The 23,131-nt window shown below is 39.8% G+C and overlaps 1 protein-coding gene across 5 annotated transcripts in view; it reads left to right on the forward strand.

The window, feature by feature from the left end:
• RUNX2 (runt related transcription factor 2) overlaps nucleotides 1-23,131 on the forward strand; it is a 232,732-nt gene that overhangs the window by 102,729 nt on the left and 106,872 nt on the right. For 2 of the 5 annotated variants that reach the window (XM_011354762.2, XM_011354765.2), the window contains 2 exons: nucleotides 15,302-15,367; nucleotides 16,931-21,198. The exons of 2 other annotated variants lie outside the window; for them this stretch is intronic. In XM_011354762.2, coding sequence (XP_011353064.1) covers nucleotides 15,302-15,367; nucleotides 16,931-17,409 — 545 coding nt within the window. In that variant the 3' untranslated portion in view covers nucleotides 17,410-21,198. Of the gene's footprint in view, nucleotides 1-15,301; nucleotides 15,368-16,930; nucleotides 21,199-23,131 lie in introns of those variants that run through there. One more of the 5 variants, XM_011354763.2, reaches the window with a different exon arrangement.

Below are 23,131 nucleotides of genomic sequence, written 5' to 3' on the forward strand. Positions count from 1 at the left end.
ATATTTGATAAATGTTAGCTATTACTGGGGAAGGGTAGGCAATTAAAAATTAGAAAGTATTATCTAGGGATATGTACTGTGAAAAAAGTAACATAAGGTGATGTGATGAGGAAGAAACATTTAAGCTGAGATCTAAATAACAAGGGATTAGCTGTGCAAAGATCATTCCAGGCAGTGGGGAAAGCTGGCATAAGGGCCCTTAGGCGGGAGGAGGAATGCCCCGTGGCCGAGTGTGTAGGAGATGAGATGAAACCAGAGAGACAGCCTGCTCCAGGTCATGCAGGGCCTCTACTGGTCAGAATTAGAAGTTTGGATTTGCTGGTATGAGCAGTGATAAGCCACTGCGGATTTTAAGCAGGGTCACAATATGAATGGATTTCTATTTTCAAACGGTCGCTCCGGCTGTTGGGTGAAGAATTGCATAAGAGGATGAGGGAGGAAGAAAGAGTGTGGCTGGGCAGCTGTGGCAGTCACCTTGGTGAGAGGAGGGGGTCTTGTGCTTGCCCGGAAGTGGTGGACATGTAGAGACTCTGGATTAGAGAGGATATTTTGCCTATATCATCAAAATGTTTGAGTAATGCTTTCCCCCAATTATTAGTTTACTTTAAAAGGAATAATATTACATCTTTTAAAATTTATTTAATGTTTAGACATTGTTTGTACACCCCACAATGAAGTGGTAATTCAGGAATTGCTTGATTTATCGGGTGAATACTAAACCACCGATCTGGGAAATTCTGGCTAGAAATTTATTTTGAGAGCTGAAATGTTTGGTTTGGTTGTTTTCATTGACACATTAATCTAATTATTTCCAGTAGCTCCCCTTGCTTGGCACTGTGCAAACCCAGATTTCGGTGCAGTGAAGTGCAACGATGAGATTAATGTGGGGGACTGATCAGCATTATATGTTCCTCTCATCCTCTTAAAATGTAGGTAGTATGTTTTTATATCTTTCATAGTCTTTATATACACCAATTTGTTTTACTGCTTTTAAGACAGAAAGAAATGAAAATCACCAGACTGGTGTGACTAAGCTGGCTCTGCAGGTGCTCATTAGATGATCATGCCAGGAAGTGTGTGGCAACAACCTTGAAGTGAGAAGACTCCTCTTGGGTGGGGGACTAGTGCGTAGTTACATCAAGCTTGCAAGCTAACATCTTGCATTTGAGAACAGGAAAGCCAGGTGAGACACCAGCACTTATCTTCTCTGTGAATGGAGTCAATACCCAGGACAGCTTCTTCCCAGAAGACGGACAAATTGGGGGCATATCTTAAATTGGAAAGAATTTGAGTTGATAAGGGATGAGGAACTTGTTCTAAGCAGACTCTCATTAGCACAAACTAAGGTTAAAGGAGGAAGTTTTAAATAGCTGAGACTCTTAGCATAACTGTTGTAGTCAGCTATCACTCCCCTCACAGATCCTTTAACCATGCCTTAAAAAGAGTCTTTCCTCCAAAAGCTTCCTCTTTTTCTGGCATCCCAAGATGCAGAGGTATCTGTACTAAAAAGAGCTAACCATTCGTTTGTTTGTTTTAAATAAGGATCTAGGGAACACATTTCTCAGTGACTCGATCAACCTAGTTTATATCATGGGTTTATTTTGAATTTTGGAAGCTTAAAAGACTTACAGGATAAAATTCAAAAGGTATCAGCATCTCACAGGATGGAAAATCTAGAATAATTCCAAGGGCTCTGAAAACTGTAGATTGGAACTCTCGATAATGGGTTGGCTGTTTCTTTGGCTGCAGATCTAGTTTTAACCTTCCTCTTTGGCTTTGCCATTTAGAATAGAACAGTAAAGGGGAATAAAACTCAAAAAATTCAGTGTGAAAAGGATTCACACTAGAGTGAGAAATAACAGATAATAAGACACTGGGGAAAAAATAATCCCCTTTAAAAGGAATAAAATTTAGCGATAGAGTGCTCTACTGGAAAGAGAGATATTTCCTCCCCAGTGGCCAAGAGATCTGAATCCTGACAGTACAGAGGTATATAATTAATTTCCCTCCTTTTCAGATGAGGGGGTGGTCTCAATCATACTCATGGTCCTCTCCAATCCTTAGACTTTGGTACTGTTCTTTTTAATGCCAACACTGCAATATGATATTGAAAATCACTGCAAAAGTGGGTAAGGAGTTAGATAACTAGGCCTATATTTAAGGACCGTAGAACTAGAAAACTGGAGATGTGGTCATGTTTCAGCCCATTTGCAGACTTCCCAAGCTAGTATTTGAAGTGTCAGTTTCAGACTTGCAAACCCACAGCTTAATAATGCCAGGAGTCCCTGCAGATGGCTAAGTTGTGTCTCCCTTCTCTTTGCTTAAAAGAGTAAAACCTATTTTACCAAAGTAAACGCCACCCTGCCAACATTTTAATAAAAAGGTAAAACTTTAAACTGAAAATTATAGAACTTCTAGTTAAAAGTTTGAAAAAAAATCTTTTTAAAAGTTTGTAAAAATCAAATAAGCCAATACCACGTTAGGTTATGTAGAAGGCAAATTGGAGTCATTCGCATTGAGGTAAAACTCTTCAGTTACTGAAAATTATGGCAAGGAAGTAAGATCCAACCAATTCAAGAAACAGGCTAGCATTGAGGGAAATAGAGGAAGAGTAAAGAATGTGTTAGGATTGTGGATTCCCCACAGCATCGCACAGGACGTGAGGAGGCACATGGCCCAGTGCAGTTAGATGCCGAGTTGACTCCAGCAGCTGGCCAAGCTGCTGTCTCAGAGCATGCTGGCCTAAAGGATGGGTTATCCAAGAGAGATGGAGACTCGGGCGGGTGCCACAGACCTGTGAAGAAATACTGAAGACACCACCAGGAAGGAGGAGGCATCCTTAGGGGGAAGCTTGACCTCTTCTACTGCTATAATTTAGGAACTCCAGGAAGTGAGGAAATTGTAAAGACCCAGGATACTCAGGTCATCTGAAATAGTGGCTTTTCTGATGGCAGAAATTACTTAAAGCTTCTAAATAAAGAACACCATGTTAGAACCTAAGACAAATTAGAATCAGAGGAAAATGGGAAAGATTATAGCAACTACGTCCAAAGGTGATAGTAAAAATAAGTGCATAGCAAAATTTGGCATTAATAATGATAATCATATTTAGATAGTGTTTTAAATATACTGAAAATACTTTCACAGACATTATCTCATTTAATTATCATAACAACTCATCGGAGTATAGATATTATTATAGTCCCTATTTTACCTGTAGGAGATTAGGGCTCAGAGACATTCAGAGACTTGTCCTAGGTCACATAGTAAAGGAGAGTAAGGACTCAATCTCGTCTTTTGGCTCCAGATATGCTTTCCCCACTATTATTTGTCACATAAGTCTCCATCTCAGCACGACTTTGCTATAAAAGCCTGTTGGGTATCGTCTTCAGAGGGAATTTTATCACACTGGTCTTTCTAGACTATACTCTGGGGACATAATACTAGTCATCCCTACTAAGTAGCTAATGCTCATGGTTGATGTAGGTCAGAGTTCCCAAAATAAGGTAAAATTCACTAAATGCCTATCAGAAATAAGAGTGGAAATAATCTGTCTCCTAATTTTATAAATCTAAATTTTATTCTAGAGGTTAAAAATATACACATTAATGAAATCTTAAAACTTCGAAGTGTATATTTTTATATATAGGGCAAAGGAACTTAAGCGACTTAAATTATGTGCAATAATACAGCCTATCCTGTAAGAGTTGGAAAGGTTGATGTAAAATATTTATTTTAACTTAAGATAGTTCAGGTCAGAAGAAAGAAATAGCTCACATCGTTTCTCTCATTGAGTGCGTGTGAGCATAAAGCTAGTTTTAAACTCCTTTACTACAAATGCTGAAAAACTTTCTTAAGAAGCTAAGAGTGTTCCCATTTTCTTTTGCAAACTGTTGATAATTATGTATTTTTTTATTCTGTGAAAAGATACTCTAAATTTTCAAATTGGTATTTTGTATCTAGAGAGCAAACCTGGGTCTACTTTGCAAAGTGGACATAATTTTCAAAAACTGTAATACTGTTTTTTAGTGAATGGGCACCTTCTTTTAGAGGAACAGTATTTCTAGTAGAATTTTCGAAGGTATTTTTGAATTCTCAAGGTTGTATGTATGTAGCAGAATCAGAATTTTAAAGCTGGAATCCCATAGAGATGATCTAGTCAAATTCTGTCATATTACAGATGTGGAATGTACAGGTCAGGGAGGGGAGGGGACTCCGCCATGATCACCCTGCTCATCAGGGGCAGCGCTGTGACCAGAACCCATATCCCCTACCGCTAGTCCAATGGTCTAAAATTGTTTTCTCTTGCTACTTTTCTAGTAGGCTATTGACATGTTGTTGTTATTGCTGTACATGCCATTGTAACTAAAGAAGAAAGAAGCTACCCCCAAATGATCTCCTCGTCCTTTTCTCCTTTCTTCTTTTCACCCTAAAATCAACAACTTATGAAGAGTCTGTAAAGAATTTGTCCTGGATCCATGACAGCATCAACTCTCTTGACCAGTCATCAGCTGTACTGGTCCACATCTGGAGTGAACTCAGTGGACGGGATTGTCAGGCTGAGAAAAATAGGGCTCAGGTTTTGTCTGTGGCAGACAGAGCACTTGCACTGCTGAGTTCTCTGCACACTCAATCTCTCCTTCCTTTTTTTTTTTTTTTTTTTGGTCATCAAAACAAGTAGCTCTTAGACACCTTAATACATAATTAGGTGTGTCTGTTTACACTTGGGAGACAGAGGGCTTCATGTCCCAAAGAAATATGAGGAGTCTGGGAGCAGCCACAAACAGATGTTGAAAATGTCCATTTGTGGCAAGTTTATTACTATAGCACCAGGAATAAACATTGAAGATGAAACTTCTCTGAAGGGGTGGGCAAGTGTAGTGAGAGGGGAATGTTATCATGTAGAGCAGAAAGTGAAAGGAGGTCCTCTTTTTTTTTTCCCAATTTGCTCTAGTATTTGTTTATCTCCTTCAACAAGGAAAATTTCACTATTTGGCTTTGGCTGTTTGAAGGCTTTTGCCAAATGCTTAACAATCTGTAGGGTTTGATTTCTCTCAAAAAAAAAATAATAATAATAAAAATAAAACCACTTTGAGAACAAGGCTCTATGTAACTAAGATGTGTTTGTTTTTGTTTAAATCACTCAGAAAAGAAATCATCTCTTGTCCATTGTTAAAAGAGAGGTTTCAATCAAAGGAAAATTCTACATATTCTAAAATATACAAACAGCTCTTTGAAATTGATGCCAAATCAAACTCAAAACGGGACGTTTTCTTGCAGAAGTTTTGAGTTAATTGCGTGTGCAGGGCTTGAGTGGAAAAACTCTGAGACTGTCAGAGGAACCACTTACTACAACACTGTGCTGGGCTTCAGAAGTTACATAAGGAGCATTGTCTCAGTATAGTATGAAGACTCATGTACACGGTTTTAGGCTAGATCCTAGCAAGATAGAAAAAGAAATTCTTTTCAAAGTGAGTCAGTTTTTCAGTTAAAGAAAAGATACTGAATTGATAACTGATGTTATTGGATCTAAACCTCCAGTGTGAAACAGCATGGCAGTCATTACTGTTTTAAAAAATTAAATTGAAATATCCCCTATTGTTAAAGAAATACCATTCTTTCACCTATCAAGACTTCTATTAAGATGAAAAATAGCAGATGCTAAGGAGACAAGTCTCATCGGGAAAAGGGGAACAAATTAGGAAACCCAACAGTTTCGTTTCAGCTGAAGCACTAATTGGCTGTGTCCCTAAGACAGTGCATTCTTTCTTTGACCTAGCTTCATTATCAGTTGGCACCTGTCATGCCTACCTCACAGGCTGTTTGTGAAGGTAAAACTGGATGAATGTAAAAACAGCATAACTTTTTTAAAGTTAAAAAGCAGTATATAAATTTGAGACGTTATTTTTTTATCCAATTTTTATTTCTAAGAGTTGGCGTTGATGTGGGACAGGATGGTTTGCTTGGGACCGAAAAAGCCAGATAAAGTTTTTGTTCTTAGGATAAAGCAGCAAACTAGGGAAGAGGTTAGAACAAGAGATGCACCCCAAAACTGGTGATCACAGCAGAGCTGTGGATCTGGAACTGACTCGAGCCCTTTAGGTCCAGGTAAACACAGGTATAGCAGGTCAGGAAAAGCAGTTGACTGCAGACGAACAAGCAGAAACCAGAAGGCACACACAAATTACAGTGAAAGGACAAGAATTAAGGTCAGACCTGGTATTCCCATCCCATTTTCCTCACACACATACTTTTTGTCACTCTGAGAGGAGCCACTATGCATTTAAAGATAAGTAGGATGGAGTTTCCGTTCTCAAGGAATTTATAGGCTAGTAGAAGTGATGAGTGTAGTAGCTTCTCTGCATGTGTGTAAGAGAGATACAAATGAAGAACTAAGTGGAGAGGAAGGAGAGGTTACTATGGGCTAAAGCATGAGAAGACTCTAAAGCAGAGGGTGTTTGTGTGTGAGATAGATTTTAAATTAAAGTCTACTTAGAATTTCAAGGGACTGAGATAGACAGGGGTGAGGATACTAACGGCTGAGGGAATAATACAAACCAAGGCATGAAGGAAGGAAAATGGTAGGTAGCACAGAAAATGGAGAAGGGGTTCAGTTTGACTGGACGGTTGAGTTCATGAAGTAGAGTGAGAGATAAGCCTGGAAAGCTAAGTTGGAATAAGATTGTTATTACAGCAGACATTTATTGAGTGCCTAATAAAAGATCTAGAAATGTGCATATACCTGAAAAAAGGATAAAGAGAAGTCAGAACAGGGAGGCAGTCATGAACAAGGATATCCTGAGGAACCAGAAAGCTGGACAAGATGAGAATTCAGGAACCCAGATAAGTCATCTGTGCAGAAGATACAACACACAAACAAAAGTGGATCTTGACTCTAAGGCAGCCTTCTGTCAAAACCAGGAAGCCTCTTATGTTTTCCTCCTGGGACAGGAACCAATCCCAGGGTATAATAATGGGGAGCAGGTAAGTAGATACATCTGACTGCAGAGGGAGAGAGGGCAAAGAGTCTTTTGAGGAGAATTATATTTGAAAACCGTGCCCAAAACATGTCAGGTTTTGAGTGATAGTACCTTGTAGAACCAACTCTTCTTTCCAACTCTTCCTCTGGATCAGTGCTGGACTCTGTTTAGGGATACTCCGAAACTGGATTGGTGCTAGATTCAGAGCAGCAGATCTATTCCTACTTTAAGAAGCAGAGAATTGAAGCTCCATCTGAAAACACAGTGTGTGCATTCAGAAGCTGGTGGAGCGTGGTCTCTATGGTGATTATTTGCCCCTTTTCTCACTGCAACAGGCTTTTTTTTTTTTTTTTTTTTTTGCAGAAGACTTTGGTTGGGCCTGGAGCTGGGTGTGTAGAATTAATCGGGAATTTCAGGATTCTGATTCTCAACTCATGTCTTTTCTAGCTTAGACCGCCTATCTTTTGACTTTCCTTCTCTCACTCTACTTCAAATAATACCAGTAAGAAGGAATGCCATTTTGAGATAGAGATGTTTGCTATTTGCTGTCTACTTTTGCCAGTTTTCACTTACAAGAGTTTTAAACAATGAGAGAACCTGAAAAATATAAAATATGATTTGCTTAAGATCACTCAGAGCATCAGTTGTAAAGACAGTCTAAGAAATTCCAGGGCCGAGTCAAGCATGGCAGATGAATGGCATGTATCAGCCTCCCCATTACACATCTCAGCCTTGTCCCCATCCTCAAGGCTGTCATTGAAAATTGATCAGAACCCTTTTCATCATTCCCCTATAGGAAGGCATAGCTAGTCTATTACAATTCACGTGGAAATGACATTGAATCCATCATTATGGAGGAGACTGTGGCAGCTGAGGCCCACAGATCTGAGGCCAGGGCCCGGTCTGCCATTTACTGGTCTGTAATCTTGTGGAAATCACTTTACTTCTTTGAGCCTCAGTTTGTCATTCATAATGTGACGTCAGTGACATTGTCTACCTTACAGGGCTGTGGTGAGGATGTAATGCTATAACGTAAGTGCTTCAGTAGAGTAAAGATCCTCAGTTGTTTGGTTAGCCACTCTCTCCTCTTAGTAAAACTCATAACACTGGGATACTGTGAATATTAAATCACTTACAAGGGTCCTATGGTTGGAGCAAAGCAAAGACTGGTCTGTTAAGCAATAGCCAGTCCCGATTTCCACACCATCATCAAGCAACGTCAAGTCAGAGCATTCCTAAACAATGGGTTTAGGCTTGCTACCAAGCTTGAAAGAAATGCTCCTCAGATTTCTCCACTGAAGTACCCCAAAGGGAAGAGGAAGCTCCTTTATTGCTCCTGCTCTCCCAATATGTTGCCATAACCCCAAACAACCCCAAATTCCTCAAGGTGAGCATTGTAAGTCAGGTTTTATCTTAAAATTCATGTGAATTTTACCCCATTATGGGCCAGTTTTTGTTTTAATATATAAACCATTAACTTACTAATATCAGTTAAATGTCCCTCTTTCAAAGTCTTCCCCCATTTGTCCCTTTCCTGTATTTCATGCCCTCCTATCAGCTAGGCTTTGGTGTCTAATATATAAGGTCTTAGCCAGTTCATAAATTTCTGCTTTTAGTATAGTCTGAGTTACCACTGGCACAGGCCACAGGAAAATACCAGGCTGTCCCCTGCTGCATTCAGCTTTTTTAAAAGATTTACTTAGGAACAGTTTATCATTTAGTTGCAATTTTTGAAATAATCTTAATTGGCCACATATGTTATCAAATAAGAGCTGGTCTTCTGGCCTCTGAGTCCCTCTGCAGCGCCCCCTGCATGTGCATGTGCACTACATGCTGCTGGGATGTCAGAAAATCAGTCCACTCTAGGCAGATACCATCACAGGACAGCCTACCCCTGATTTAAGATAAGATTACTGATACTGAAGCTGTTATTTTTAAGAAGGATAGGCTATTGCTTTTAAACCTCTTTCTTTTTCTTAGTTCCTTCTCTTAATTGTGGCTCCATGTTTTGGTAGCCATGTCATTAGTGGTTTTTAATTTCTCTGAAACTGAAATAAGGTCTGAAAGAGTGGATTTGTCCCTTTTTTCCTCCTTTTTTCCCTTTTTTTTTTTTTCTGGCTAATCGGAGGAACGCAACCACATCTGAAGCCACTTGGCTCATTATGAATTTCATGGAAACTGATTCTCTGAAAGTGTTTCCATATGTGTGTTCCCAATATATCCCATCCTCTCTAAATGGGAGCACAGACTTGTGCATGGGCTGGAAATGGCTTCAGGATGTGACAGAGCAGTCATATGACTGCCACGGCACCGTGGGTGGCCCCTTCTGAAAGACACGGTGTCCTGGGTGCTGGCCTCCTTCCTGCAGCGGATCTGGTTTCAAAGACTATCCACCCTTCCCAGCCTTTAAAAAGTTCTTAATCAAGGCCTAGCAAGAAGACCTCTCTCATTTTTCCTCTGTTTCTCCCCCCTCCCCAACCCTTTGGTTTTCCTTCTCTCTTACTGTCCCTTCCTACGTGCATACACATATACTCACACATCTACTGCCTGCCCCCTTTCCCTTCACAAAGAGGAAATACATTATTCCAACAATATCCTTAAAATTTGGGTGGGTTTAAGGAATGGTTGAAGTTTCTGAAAATTGCCAGGTTGTTGCCTTCTTCCCCCTTTTCCTTCAGCATAGCATACTTTCTTAGCCTTAGGATGAGCTGATCTTTCAAAATTTGTGAGCATGCAGTGAAAAAAGTACAATTTATTAAAACACAGAAAATAAATATTTATACTGGATAGTTGAGGCCCTTTTCCTCTCCTTTGCAAAACTGCGGAGTTTGCTTGTCAGACTTTTCATTATCTTAAAAAATTAATTTCAAATTCTTCTTTTGCTGATTTCTTCTCCACCAGTAGGACCCATTACATTCCCCCCACATAGGGTATACTTTGCCAGTTACTATCTAATGAAATTGAAAGTAAAACCAATTTAGTAATAGATACCTGATCATTTTAGTATGAGGAGACAAATTCAGAGAAAGTAGGAAATTGATGTAAAGTCCCTTAAAACCTCAATGTAGAAAACACAAAATGATATTCTAATGTAGTCTAAAATTGATTTTGGATATGTTTACATAGCATTTGTTCTTCTGTCACATTGCCTGCTTTGAGACTATGATAGTAATTTATTTGTTAGTTCAGTTTTTTGAAGCACCTGTCTTCTCAGCACCATGCTGTGTACTAGCTAGGGTCTAAAAGAAGGGTATAAGGTTCTTATTCTTAATTTTCTTTCCCTTTAGTTGGAGAGTGAAAATACTTATCTAAAACCAATGATAATTCCTTAAAATGCATGGAGAGCTAAAATTTACATCATAAATGATGAAGCTATATATGGTAAAGAAAAGACAAGTATTTTTATACCTGGGAAGTCCTTGTGTAGTGGTGAGCTTTAAAAACAGTGCTTACTTACCTTGGTCTGGCAGAGAGAAGAGAGGTGGCTGTGAGTCTGGGGAGTGCATGAACAGAGCTCCAGTGAGAGTCCTGAATATATGTCCTGCCATGAGGGGGAGGGTTCATAATGAAGAGTAGTGGGTCATGACTTTGGCAAAGAAGAGCAGAGGGCTCTAAATATGCCAGTAGCCTCTTCCTTATTTTTCGCTCCTTTATTGCAGAGTTTCTCAGTCATGCTTTGTGAAAGGTGGCTGACCTGTGCTGGAAGGGAGTGACACCCTCTGGTTTTAAGGCTCTGCCACCTGTGTGGCCTGAAAAGGTAGTATATAAATGGGAGATTTTCCCCTTCCACGTCTGTTTTCATAGAATGCAGATCTAAGGAAACGCAAGGCAGATCCTCTGCATTTTCCTGCCATCGTGCTCTGTCAGGGCAGCAGAGGTAGAGTGGAACACCTGGACCTGGGATAGAACCACATTTTAATCTCGTGATATCACTCAGATCTGCCATGTTGCCAGGCTTCCATTTCTTCATCTACAAAGGTCATCTGCGATGCTTGATGACTCTTGACACGTTGGCTCTATATACTAGTCTAGAAATTCAGACAGGATGTGAGCTTTATCCTCTGTTACTTCAGCATGCACTCTGAATAAATAATAGGACCTTTAGTGGTAGCAGTTAACCTGGGATCCTGAGGAAAGTGAGTGTGCTAACTAACCTTCCTACAGGCCATGCATTTCTCCTATCCTGGCCCTTTTTCTCCTTCATTTCTTCTCTCCATGGCTCCTCCCCAGAGACACTGGGTCTAAGTATACGGGGAACAACACCGGTGGCAAAACAGAGACATTTGTTCACTAGAGGCAACTGTCATTTGCGTGCCACTCTCTGAAACATGAGGTCAAGCAATATAATGATGCTTGGGAAGAGCTTTGAACATTTTTCAAAGAGAGTTTTAAAAAGTTTTATAGTATGGAATGGTATTTGAATTACGTTTTAGATTTGATGTCAACATTGCTTAATGCTTATTATATCATTTTTAATGTGTCAAAAATGTACCAGCTGTTATACAGAGTTCCTGATCTCTAGACTAATTATTCATTCATTTATCTCTCCATCAATACACCTACATTTAAAAAACAAAATTTAAGCTCTTACAATATAGAAGGCTCTGAGGGATGAGAGAGGAAAATAAATCATGACTTTTACCATCCAAGGCTTACTTTACAGTTGGAAAGAACAGGCTAAGACACAGCTAATAACTTAGTAAAGTAATGACTAAAAACCCAAAAGAGTGATATGGAAAATAAGTGCTATTGGGTCAGGAATGAAATACAAAATTATGTAATGGAGCAGTTGGGGAGGGGGCAACCAAATCATAGAAGGGGAAGAAGATTCTTAGAGGAGAGCTGCTCTGCAGAGAAGTCATGTATTATGTGTTCCAATGGAAAGAATGCCAGGAGGGGGTTAATAAAAAGTACTTGGATTTTATTTGAGATTTGTTGAAGCAATAACTCCTACCATTTAAAAGGCCCCAATGAAGCTTTGAAGTTCACACCTCATTGCCAGAAGTATGGCTTTTCATTATGCACGTTTATGCCCTTGCATTAAAAAAGCAGGACAGAGGACTCTGAACATGCCAGTGTATGTACCCCCTGGACTCAAGGCCCCTTTTTCCTTTTCTCTGCCTGACCTGCCTCCTCAGCTAGGGTGTGTAAATTCCACTGCTAACAGGGGATGGTACATGGGTATGGTATTTCCTAGCTGACAGCCTCAAATGGCAAGGGCCCAGTCTGTTACTCTTTTTTTAACTACTATTTCCTTTCATTCTAGAGGTCTCTTTGCCCATTTTCAGCCAACCATTATTTATTGAGAGCCTACTAGATGAGAAAATGTAAGTTGAAGTACTAGGTAAAGGCCTGGAAATGTCAAGTATTATTGTTGTTAAGCACCCAAGGGGAGACAAACAAGGATTAGACAGATCACTGCCCTCAACAGCTCTCTTTAGTCAGGAGTTAAGCATGACCCAAGATAGCTAGCATTAGAAAGCAGTGAAAGATGCTGAGTGGCGGATTGCAGGCCACAAAAATTAAAGATCAGAGGTTTTCTTTTATTCTCTCTTATCTTGATTTCACATCCAAGAAACCTGGTTGGGTAGAAAGGCTATTTCTTTTTTCCCCATAGACCTTGGGAGGAGAGGCAAGATATTTTTTGCTTTTAACATTAATGTTATTTTTATTTGTGCTTCATGGGCATTTTATTAACGTATTCTTCCCCATGTATATTAGGTTGTGAAAAACTTTTGCTGTTGCTGCTGTTTTCATGAGCAAGGTTTTTGCATCTCTGTTTATGACAACTTCATTCATTTGCAAGCTGTCTAACTGCGGCAAGGGGTGCAGATACCAGTTCTGGAATGAAATGCATCTGTAGGAAACCAGCAGGTCCTAAGGGAATCAAACCCTTGACCTTGGTCTCATTCATATTATGACATGAGCAAATGAATGAATTGCTTACTCTTTAGTAGGTTGGATCAACAAGACCTCAAAGAGTTGTTAATAGTATCCCAAAGACAGTAACTCTCATTGGGGCGACACATAGGCCCTAGAAGAGCCTACTGCAATAATTTTAGGTGAATTTATTTAGACAAATAGACTTTTAAGGCAGGATATTTATATATCTGTGATTGTGTCAACCAAATTGCTTTAGGGTTACTAAGATTGCAAAAAGGTCAGAAGTCAAAGCAGTCCATCTAGTTTGTGGCTCAGCCTCTCTCAAGCTGTGTGATTTTGTAGAGTAAATGGCTCCCTTTCTCTGGATCTCAGTTTCTCTATTTATCAACAGGTTAGACTAGGATTATCTAAACAGCAAATGAAGGGTTTGGATTTTTCCATCAGAGTACCCCAACCAGCAGAGGAAGGTAAATGGGTACCTTAGTTGATCTGGAAGCATAGTCTAAAACTTCACAAGTGCAAAATTTTGTCGAAGTCATATTTTGTTTGTCCAAAAATTCACCCAAGTGTTGCATCTACTCCACATCGTATTCATGTTTGCTGTAAAGTGTACCCCTGACTCGAAGTTGAGTGAAACCAGCCCATTGGGAAGATGCACCATGTTTATCTCGGGCTTCAAGTAACTCCTGGTAGTGCTAGCCTTATTTAATCAGTAGTCAGATTTCAGTTGTAGTCAGACGTTTTAAACTGTCTCTGAGGAGCTTTGAAGCTACAAGGCATATCACTGAGGCAGTTACTGAGCTTTGGTTTTACATTTATAAACTTAGATTGGGTTAATAGTACTTTTAGAACTCTTCCAGACTTTCATCTCAACCCTTTTAATGAGTACACAATACATTTTCTCTTTAGTTGATATAATATCGAGATCTGTTTTTTAAATTTGTAGCTGTAATGTGTCTAGCGACACAGGAATGAGTAATTTAGGACACACTGTCAACTTAACCCAAGAAGGGGGTCTAAAAGAAGATCTGAGTTCACATACAAAACAGAGATTAGCAGTATAGATACAACCCCATTCAGTGAAAGAAAATTTAATTATATCATTTGCTTCTGCAACAATTTTAAATTGACAATTTTAAATTTTAAAATGAGGAAGGGGTCTCCTCATTATGGATTATTATATAAGTGATCTCATGTGATACCGTAGCAAATTGTTAACATTCATTCTTTATATAACACTTCTTGATAACACAAAATGACTAAGCAAATTCCAGAAAATTCTGTTTTTTTGTAAGTTATAAAAATTACGTTGAAATAATCCCTTGAAAGTTTACATTAGCTCTCTCTGCCCAGAAGGAGTTACTCCTCAAGACATTATAGTCTCAAATGGCTAGAAATGATTGGTCAAAGTTCTGTAAAACTAGCGGAAATTTGTTGCGTTGTTTTCTATAAATCACAACCAGCACTCATTAATTGAAAAATGAATGTCAGTTTGCATTAGCTGGCATCTATAAACCAAAAAGGTACAGTGATCCTGGCATGTTATGGATAATAAAAATAGCAAAATATATCAGGTAAAATAGAAAAAGTGGGTGGGAGTGGAGGGATAAGTTCAAAACCATATTGTAGTTTATTGGTAGAGCCACACATAAAGGGCTTTAATGAGGCTTCTGCATCAAAATAAGGGAAACCACATGGAATTTTAATTAGGACTACAGTATATTTTAAGTACAAATACCCACAAGAAGCGTTTTTTACATTGACAAGCCTATCTGTGTGATCTTGGTGCCTCTGTGGAGGGGCAAACATTGATGTCTTAAGTGTGACTTCTTCCTTTATGAAATTGCTCACATTATTCTGGTTTCTTTCACATGATCTGAGCATTGAACTTAATGTGTACAGAAGTGGCCTGCCTATAACTATTACCTCTGCCAACTCAAGTTCGCCTTAGCTCTGCAGTGAAAAGGCTGGCTGAGGAACATCTGTGACCTCCATATTGTGCCTGTATCATGTAAGGTGATACATAAGCCTGGGGTGAGAGAGATGTTAAATCTCACCTGCTCCCATTTTCAAGTCTGTCATAATCACTACTTCTACATTTTTAAACTTGAGCTTGTCAGAATTTCGTATTTGGGAGGGGTTAGGTAGAGGCCAGTTGAGGATGGAAGAATTTATAAAAAGCAGAGTAACTGCCCAGACTATGTTAGTTTTGGTTTGTCATCTTGAAAGTGTTTGTTTCTGGTATTAGAAGCTGCCTACTAGCTTTTTACCCTCTGCTTATGGGCTTGTGGATTCCAGGGGAAAGTACTAATGAGGGGTGGGAACTTCTCTGCCTCCCCTTCCCCTAAGGCTGTTGCTTTTCCTTCTGTCTTGGAATTCATGGTGATAGAACGTTAGAGCTGGAAGGGAACTTAGAGCTCATCCCCCTCATTTTACAGATGATGACACTGCCACCTCTGACTTCTGCCTCTGGCCTTCCACTCTCAGTAAGAAGAGCCAGGCAGGTGAGACTTTTAACAATTGCTGGGCTGGGCTGGGTGGGGCTGTCTGATTGCTACTGTCAGATTTGTGAGAAAAACTTTTGTTAACTATATATTACTTTTAAATAGTCACTTTTTGTTACAAATGCACATCGTGACACTTACCCCTAGCATTTTATGAAGCTTAAAAGACAGTGTGCATTTTAATAAAAATTAACAACTCTCAAACAGCACCTTTAAAGAAAAGTATTAGGATTATTCCTTTAATAAATATTGTAGCATCCAAGAACTAATGCTAAAAAAAATGGGGCTGAAGAAGTACCTACTCACCAAGGCCTTCAAGAATTACTAAGCGCTTTCCCTTATAGATAAGCTTATAGGAAAAGCAAATATATGCGATCTGAAAAATTGGAAGATTTTAGATATGATCAAAATCTTAAGAACACTGGTATTATATAAAAGGGCTCGTCAAAATTCTGTCAGTTTTAGAATATCATAACCCAATCTTTGAAAACTGATTTCCACACGAAGTGGTTTGTAACTTTGGTTTCTTAAGTTAAGCACCAAAAATATCTATTAAGGAAACATACTGTTAGCTTTAGAAGCTAAAGGACTTAACATTTTAGGGGAAAACCATCTTTGCCTCCAGGTTACCGGTTCAAATCGGCCTGCAGCTAATTCTCTAGGATGTGGCACAGGGGCCTGGTAAGTGGGTGGGGAAGTGCCCTTCCTCACATCTGCCCTGCACAGCGAGCCTTTCACAAAAGCTGTTGTAGGCACCTGGCCTAAATCAGGTCCTGTGTCTTCCGTCAAGGCTTGAAATGCAGTGATTTCCAGGCACAAAGCCTGCCCCAACCCCCTACACTTTTAAAGTCTCCTTATTTGGTTTATGATCTTTGGGAGAACTTTTAAGGGCTAGGATCTCCCTATATGCCCCCAGATAAGTAATATAGTTCCAGAATACATTGAAATCAGGTTTGATTTCAATCTTTTTTTTTTTTTTTTAAATCTGTTACAAAGAGGAAGACCGAAACAAGATTTTAAATTATTTGAAGAGTTGAAAAGAAGCAATAGGAACCTGTTAGGGTATATTTTTGAAGTTCCTTCATTGACGAAAGGGGGCCCTGCCAAGGGTACCAGTAACAAAACTGATCATCTTGGAATTTCTTTGTATTGGGTTGAGAAAAAGAAGCTTGTCTGACTTAGTAAAAATGTCACTTTCAATATCTGATATGCAACGAGAAACAAAAAGAGAAAAAACATTAATGAAGAGTCAGTCTTAAAGTCTGGTGAGTGAATCTATATGATCAGAGTGTTGGGTTGGTTTACACATATGACCTAGCACACATTGGGTTTTTAAAGCCCTTTGGGATTCTCTGGGGATGAAGAACTTAAAGATAAATGCTGCTAAGACTGTAAAGTGGAAAGAAAAAAAGACTATGTAGTGACCGGTACATTTGAAGATCTGTTTGTGGCTTGCTGTTCCTTTTTGGGAAGCTAAAGTTTTCTTTTTTCTTGTAAAAATTCTATCATTATTTTAATTGATATTTACAGATTTTTTCCCCCATCTTCTGTTATAATTTTTAGGTGCTTCAGAACTGGGCCCTTTTTCAGACCCCAGGCAGTTCCCCAGCATTTCATCCCTCACTGAGAGCCGCTTCTCCAACCCACGAATGCACTATCCAGCCACCTTTACTTACACCCCGCCAGTCACCTCAGGCATGTCCCTCGGTATGTCCGCCACCACTCACTACCACACCTACCTGCCACCACCCTACCCCGGCTCTTCCCAAAGCCAGAGCGGACCCTTCCAGACCAGCAGCACTCCATATCTCTACTATGGCACTTCATCAGGATCTTATCAGTTCCCCATGGTGCCGGGGGGAGACCGGTCTCCTTCCAGAATGCTTCCGCCATGCACCACCACCTCGAATGGCAGCACGCTATTAAATCCAAATTTGCCTAACCAGAATGATGGTGTTGACGCTGATGGAAGCCACAGCAGTTCCCCAACTGTTTTGAATTCTAGTGGCAGAATGGATGAATCTGTTTGGCGACCATATTGAAATTCCTCAGCGGTGGCCCAGCGGTATCTGGGAGCCACAACCCAAATGTATCAATATATACATATATAGAGAGAGTGCATATATATGTATATCAATTAGCTATCTACAAAGTGCCTACTTTTTAGAAGATTTTTCATTCACTCAGTCATGAGTTTGCAACCATAGAGGGTTGATAATTGAGAAGCAAAAGGCCCAAGAGAGATGATCCTAATCAGGTTTCAGATGGTTTTCTATTTTTCTTTAAATAGAAAAAAAATGTACTTTCACAAACAAAGGGAAAAGATATTTTTGTTGCTGTTGTTGTTTGGCTTATTATAAATCACGTTTCATATGCCAATTCAGAGAGGTGGACTCCAGGTTCAGGAGGAAGAAGAGCAAAGCCGCTTCCTCTCTGTGCTTTGAAACCACACATCCTCACGGTTGCAGCTGTGTATGGACCAGTGCACTTTGCAGACCAGCTTACAAAGCCAGTCGAGGTGCACGTAAAGGGAAAAGAGGTAGAATGGAAGCTTCCATTACAGTATCACTGTTCCAAACTTTGCTTTCAGACTTGCTGCAAGTACTCATTTGAACTGTTTGGTTCAGTTTTTTTTCTCCCTACTTTAAGAAAGTGACTTCAAAAGTACTGATCAGGATAGGTTATTTTATTTTACTTTTTAATGCTTTTTCCTCCCTTTTCCCATTTAACTAAAAAGAAATACCATCCCAAACCCCTCTTCTCCTTTTATGCAAAACTGAAAATGGCAATATCTTATTATAGCCATAATGGTATAGATAGTGTTTGTGTTTGGCTGTGTGTTATTTGTTTCTTTTTTTTTTAAATTATGAATATGTGTAAAATCTGAGGTAACTTGCTAAGTGAATGGTCATATAACTTTAAAGATATATTTATAATTATTTAATGACATTTGGACCCTTGAAACATTTCTTAGTGTATTGATATGTTGACTTCGGTCTCTAAAAGTGCTCTTTATTAAATAACAAATTTCTTCAGTGGGCTAGAGCCATACCTGGAATATTGCTAAGCAATCAGTTCATCCAGGCACAATGTGATTTTTAAAAATACTTCCATCTCCAAATATTTTAGACGTAGCTTGTTTTTGTATGAAGGAAATGTTATGCTTAGTTCTTTCAGATCTTTGACTGCCTCTAACACAGCTTTGCCTTTTAAAGCAATAATTAGGGATTAAAAAAAATAACTCTTAGCTCTTTATCACTTATGTTGCCCTTTATCAGCATAAAATGCTGGAATTATGTGATTTCCTCATTTCTTTCAAATAACAATGACTTGTCTTATTGAAAAGACAAGGGAATCTTTGAACTGCGGAAAAATGTTCTGTGGTTTCACAGTTAAAGCAGAACCCTAAATCGCCAGGCTTCATAGTGAAGATGTAGCGAGCTGAAAGCCACACGTGTGGCCAAAGGATCAATCACGATACACATAGCACAGGAAAGCAAAATTGCACCAGAGATTCTTAACCAACCTGCCTTACCAAACAGTAGGCCAGGGGAACCCGAATTTGCCATACCCAAGGCCCTGCTGGCAGCTCTCCACAGATTTTGCATTTAAAGGAGCAGAATTAAGTCATTGTCTTATGGGAGCAGAGTCATCTGAAATAGCAGGCAAGTTCCAGCAGATAGCTGATCTGGGAGAACATACAGCCTGTGACATCCCATATACAACCTTAGACAGTCATATTTCTCACGGTGGAGGAAAAGGAAAGGCAAAGCTATGTGGAGTTTGGTGTCTGCTACCGTGTATGAATTTGAGCTAAAGCCCTCCTATAGGATGCACTTTGACCACTCCTGGTGGCCACATGGCAAATTCTCAAGTGTGAAGTTTTAATCTAAACCAGGATTATTTCATGACACCACCAGGCAAATCCCTGCCCTCCTCCTCCACAGGTCAAGGGCCCTTCATTTGAATTCTGTGCCCCATATCCCCAAGAAGAACTTTGTAGAGATTTGCCTCCATCCCCCCACAAGCCCCTTGCTCTCTTTAGTCATTCTCATGCCCACCTTTCTAGGCCACCAAGCATTGCAGGACAGCTTGTGGGGCAGTTGGACCTGTGCTTCTTGCCTGGGAGTCCCTGTTAGAATTCATCCTGACTCTTAATAAAAATTGAGGGGAAACTAAACCAAAACAAAACACTTTGCCTTCTAAAGGTTGTATACCAAGTATGCTTAGATAAATAAGCCACTTTTCTATTACTTAAGATGGAAGTAGTAATTGATACTATTTATTGTGTGTGTGGTAGCTTGAAGCACGCCACTGTCCATTTATTTGTAAGTGTAAAACGTGTGTTTGTTTCAGCAGCACTTAAAAAAGCCAGTGTCTGGTTACACATTTCACTTTTAATTAATTGACATAAAAATGTTACCGCCAGTGCCAGCTGTACCCTATTTAATAAAAAGGTACTATATTTGTACATTATTTTGTAATGTTAAAAGGGCTTTTTTAAGTTTACAGTACACATACTAAGTGACTTTAGGGATGTTTTTGTGTTGAAATGTTATAGTGGCTGCAGGCAGCAACCCAGAAACACTTAAAAATTTTTTCTTGGGAAAAATTCAAGCACTTCTTCCTTTCACCCTCATTCCAACCACTCCACTGGGGTAATTCACATTTTTTTTTTTTTTTTAGATCAAATTCTGCCCTTTTTTGGCCTGGGAGTTAAATTATTCTTTTATCTATTTTTTTTTTTTTTTTAACAGAACCCTTAATTTGCACTGGGTCATGTGTATGATTTGTGATTTCAAGACCAAAGCAAAGCCTTACTTCTATGGAACCACATACTAGCCAACATTCTATTTCCTTCAGGTTAAAAAGAGCTCAGCTCTTTATGTAGCATAAATGTTGCTGAAGTTTACAGCATGACCAACGTAGCCGCTTTCTTTAATGTTTCAGTTGACTCACAAATTTTAACCTGTGTCAGAGTTCCAGAACAGGTACCACAGCTTTGGTTGTAGATCAGTGGAACGATATCTAGCCTGGAACTGAGAGACTCAGCAGATTAGCTATTGTTTGCTCTTTAGACTATCTTACTCTGCCAGGACCTTTTGAAAATGAGCAGAAAAATCCACCCCGTGAGGGACCATCCGTTGCAAATTCAGAGGGGAGGAGATGTGTGTGCTGGCTTAAAGAGTTCCTTCCATTCCCGGGAAAGGGGCTGGCTCAGAGTCTAGGTTAATACATGGAAACACAATGCATTAGCCAAATCAATAATTATATCTATGATGTCCGAAAGAATAACAAATAAAATAAATAAAAGATGACTCTTCCAAACCTTGAATTTGTTGTTTTTTTAAAAAATAATGCATTTAAAAAATATTTTCTATGTGAGAATTTTTTAGATGTTTGTTTACTTCATGTTTACAAATAACTGTTTGCTTTTTACTGCAGTACTTTGAAATATATCAGCCAAAACCATAACTTACAGTAATTTCTTAGGTATTCTGGATAAAATTCCATTTTTTTGGATATGCTTTACCATTCTTAGATTTCTGTGGAACAAAAATATTTGTAGCATTTTGTGTAAATACAAGCTTTTCATTTTTATTTTTTCCAATCGCTGTTGCCCAAGATTTGCTTTCCATGCACATATTGTACAAATTCTGCTTTGTGCCACAGGTCATGATTGTGGATGAGTTTACTCTTGACTTCAAAGGGACTATTTGTATTGTATGTTGCAACTGTAAATTGAATTATTTGGCATTTTTCTCATGATTGTAATATTAATTTGAAGTTTGAATTTAATTTTCAATAAAATGGCTTTTTTGGTTTTGTCATGTGTGTACATTGGGTCTTTTCTCATCCGCGGTTTCTTCTCTAATCTGACACCTACTCCTGCCTACCCCTGGGCACTTACTAGTCACAGGACTTGCTAGGTCTGAATGAGAGCAGGGATCCTATATTACTAGTGCGAGGAAAAAAATCTTGATAAGCACTGGGTTCTTATTTTGTCCTATTCCTGGAGAAGGGTGGGCGAAGAATCTGGCAGTAAACTGTCTTCGTTATCTGCCTGTGTCTGGAGGAAGGAGTGCTCACCCCATCTGTGGGTAAAGCCCCTTATGGGGGACCAAACCATGGGACCAGTCAGGGCGTAAAGACAGCAGCCTCGATGGTTCCGTGACTCTAATCTCTGGGCACATGAACAGAGGCCAGCAAATGAACCTCTGGCTATAGTCAGAAGACTCCAGGCAGCCCAGCCACAGCGGGGAGTCATTGTTCCTTCCCACATCTCTTTAGGGTGCTTAAACAGAAAGTAAGCCAAAGCCCGAGGATGAGTAAAAACGGAGTTTGGCCCGGAGAGCTCCAGCCTCAGAAGAATTCTACTAAGCCGGCATAACTATAGTTTGCAGATTTTTTTTCTGGGCCATTGTTTGTTTTCGGTAAGTCCCTCCCCTGTGATGAGGTTGAGGGCCTGAGTAGAGTGGTGGCTTTCTTTATGTCCTGTGCTGTCCGTACGCCTCGGCTAACCACAGTTCTAAAAGAGGGACCAGGAAACCATGATGCAGAGAAGCTCAGTGACTGGCCAATGGCCCATATCGCCCTAGAGTCAGAGGCTTCCTTTAAGAAGATCTGCTCATTCTCAGCCCTTTGGCACTGAGTTTTCTGAGAAATCATGGAAACAGCTATTTTCTGAGACTAGGAGACAGCCTAAAAGCACTTGGGTGAATCTAGGCTAGGACATTTGTTTGCAACTCTTTGGAGATGTATATTTATTTGTCTCTTTAAATCAAACATCTGTGTGACTTTAAAAGGTATCGCATGGGAGGTGGAGGTGGGCACAGTGGTGTTCTTTTCCTCCCCAGGTTTGTCAGCAGCATGGTTTCAGGCCAATCACTTTACTCTTCCGAGTCTGAGTTCCTTGGTTTATGGAAAGGCACTGAGCTAGACCTCGGCACTACTGACGTTTCAGGCTGGATAATTTTTTGGTGTGTGTGTAGCGAGTGCTATCCTGTGCATTGTAGGATGTTTAGCAGCATTCCTGGCTTCTACCCACTAGATGCCAATAGCACCACCCCAGTCCTGACAATGAAAAATGTTTCCAGACATTGCCAAATGTCCCCTGGGAGGAAAAATTCCCCCCACCCCCCACCCCCAATTATTGAGACTCACAGGGCTAGAGGGTCTCTAAATTCTTAAGTTGGGCTTTATTGACAGATCTGGTGCGCAGAAACTTTGCTCATTAAAACATTATAGGCAGGCAGAGGACTGAATGATGGATGTACATCAACCTTTTTCATCCCTTCATCTGATGGCACCCTGAGGTTTGGATGTGTTGTGAAGGAGGCTCCTGGCTTTCCCATCTGTACTTGGTCCCTCCTTCCCACATCACAGCTGTGTAGCCAGTAAACAGTACAGCTGTGGGCTTTGTTAGGCCTGGGCTCCTTGTCCATATTTATCATGGCTGCTTCTGTTTCTTACTAGAAACGACAGACAGAAGAAGAAAGCAATTTCTTAGTGTTTTTGACCTCTTGTGCCCCCTGCCCCCCAAATATTTAATCATCAGACATTTCTTTGAGAGTGGGTGTTTCCTGTTAACTCAGTCCCAGCCGAGACGGGCCCAATAAACACCTCAGCTCTCTGTCGCAGAGTTTATTTGGCTGGGAAATGGGTATTGCCATGTAAACAGGAAGCCCCCTGAAGTTATTATCTACAGATGCGGTTGAAGAGCCACATGTTTATATTTATGGGATTTGAAAACAGCGAACAGGC

Source organism: Pteropus vampyrus, unplaced genomic scaffold (assembly GCF_000151845.1).
Source record: "Pteropus vampyrus isolate Shadow unplaced genomic scaffold, Pvam_2.0 Scaffold18, whole genome shotgun sequence".
Lineage (NCBI taxonomy): Eukaryota > Metazoa > Chordata > Mammalia > Chiroptera > Pteropodidae > Pteropus > Pteropus vampyrus.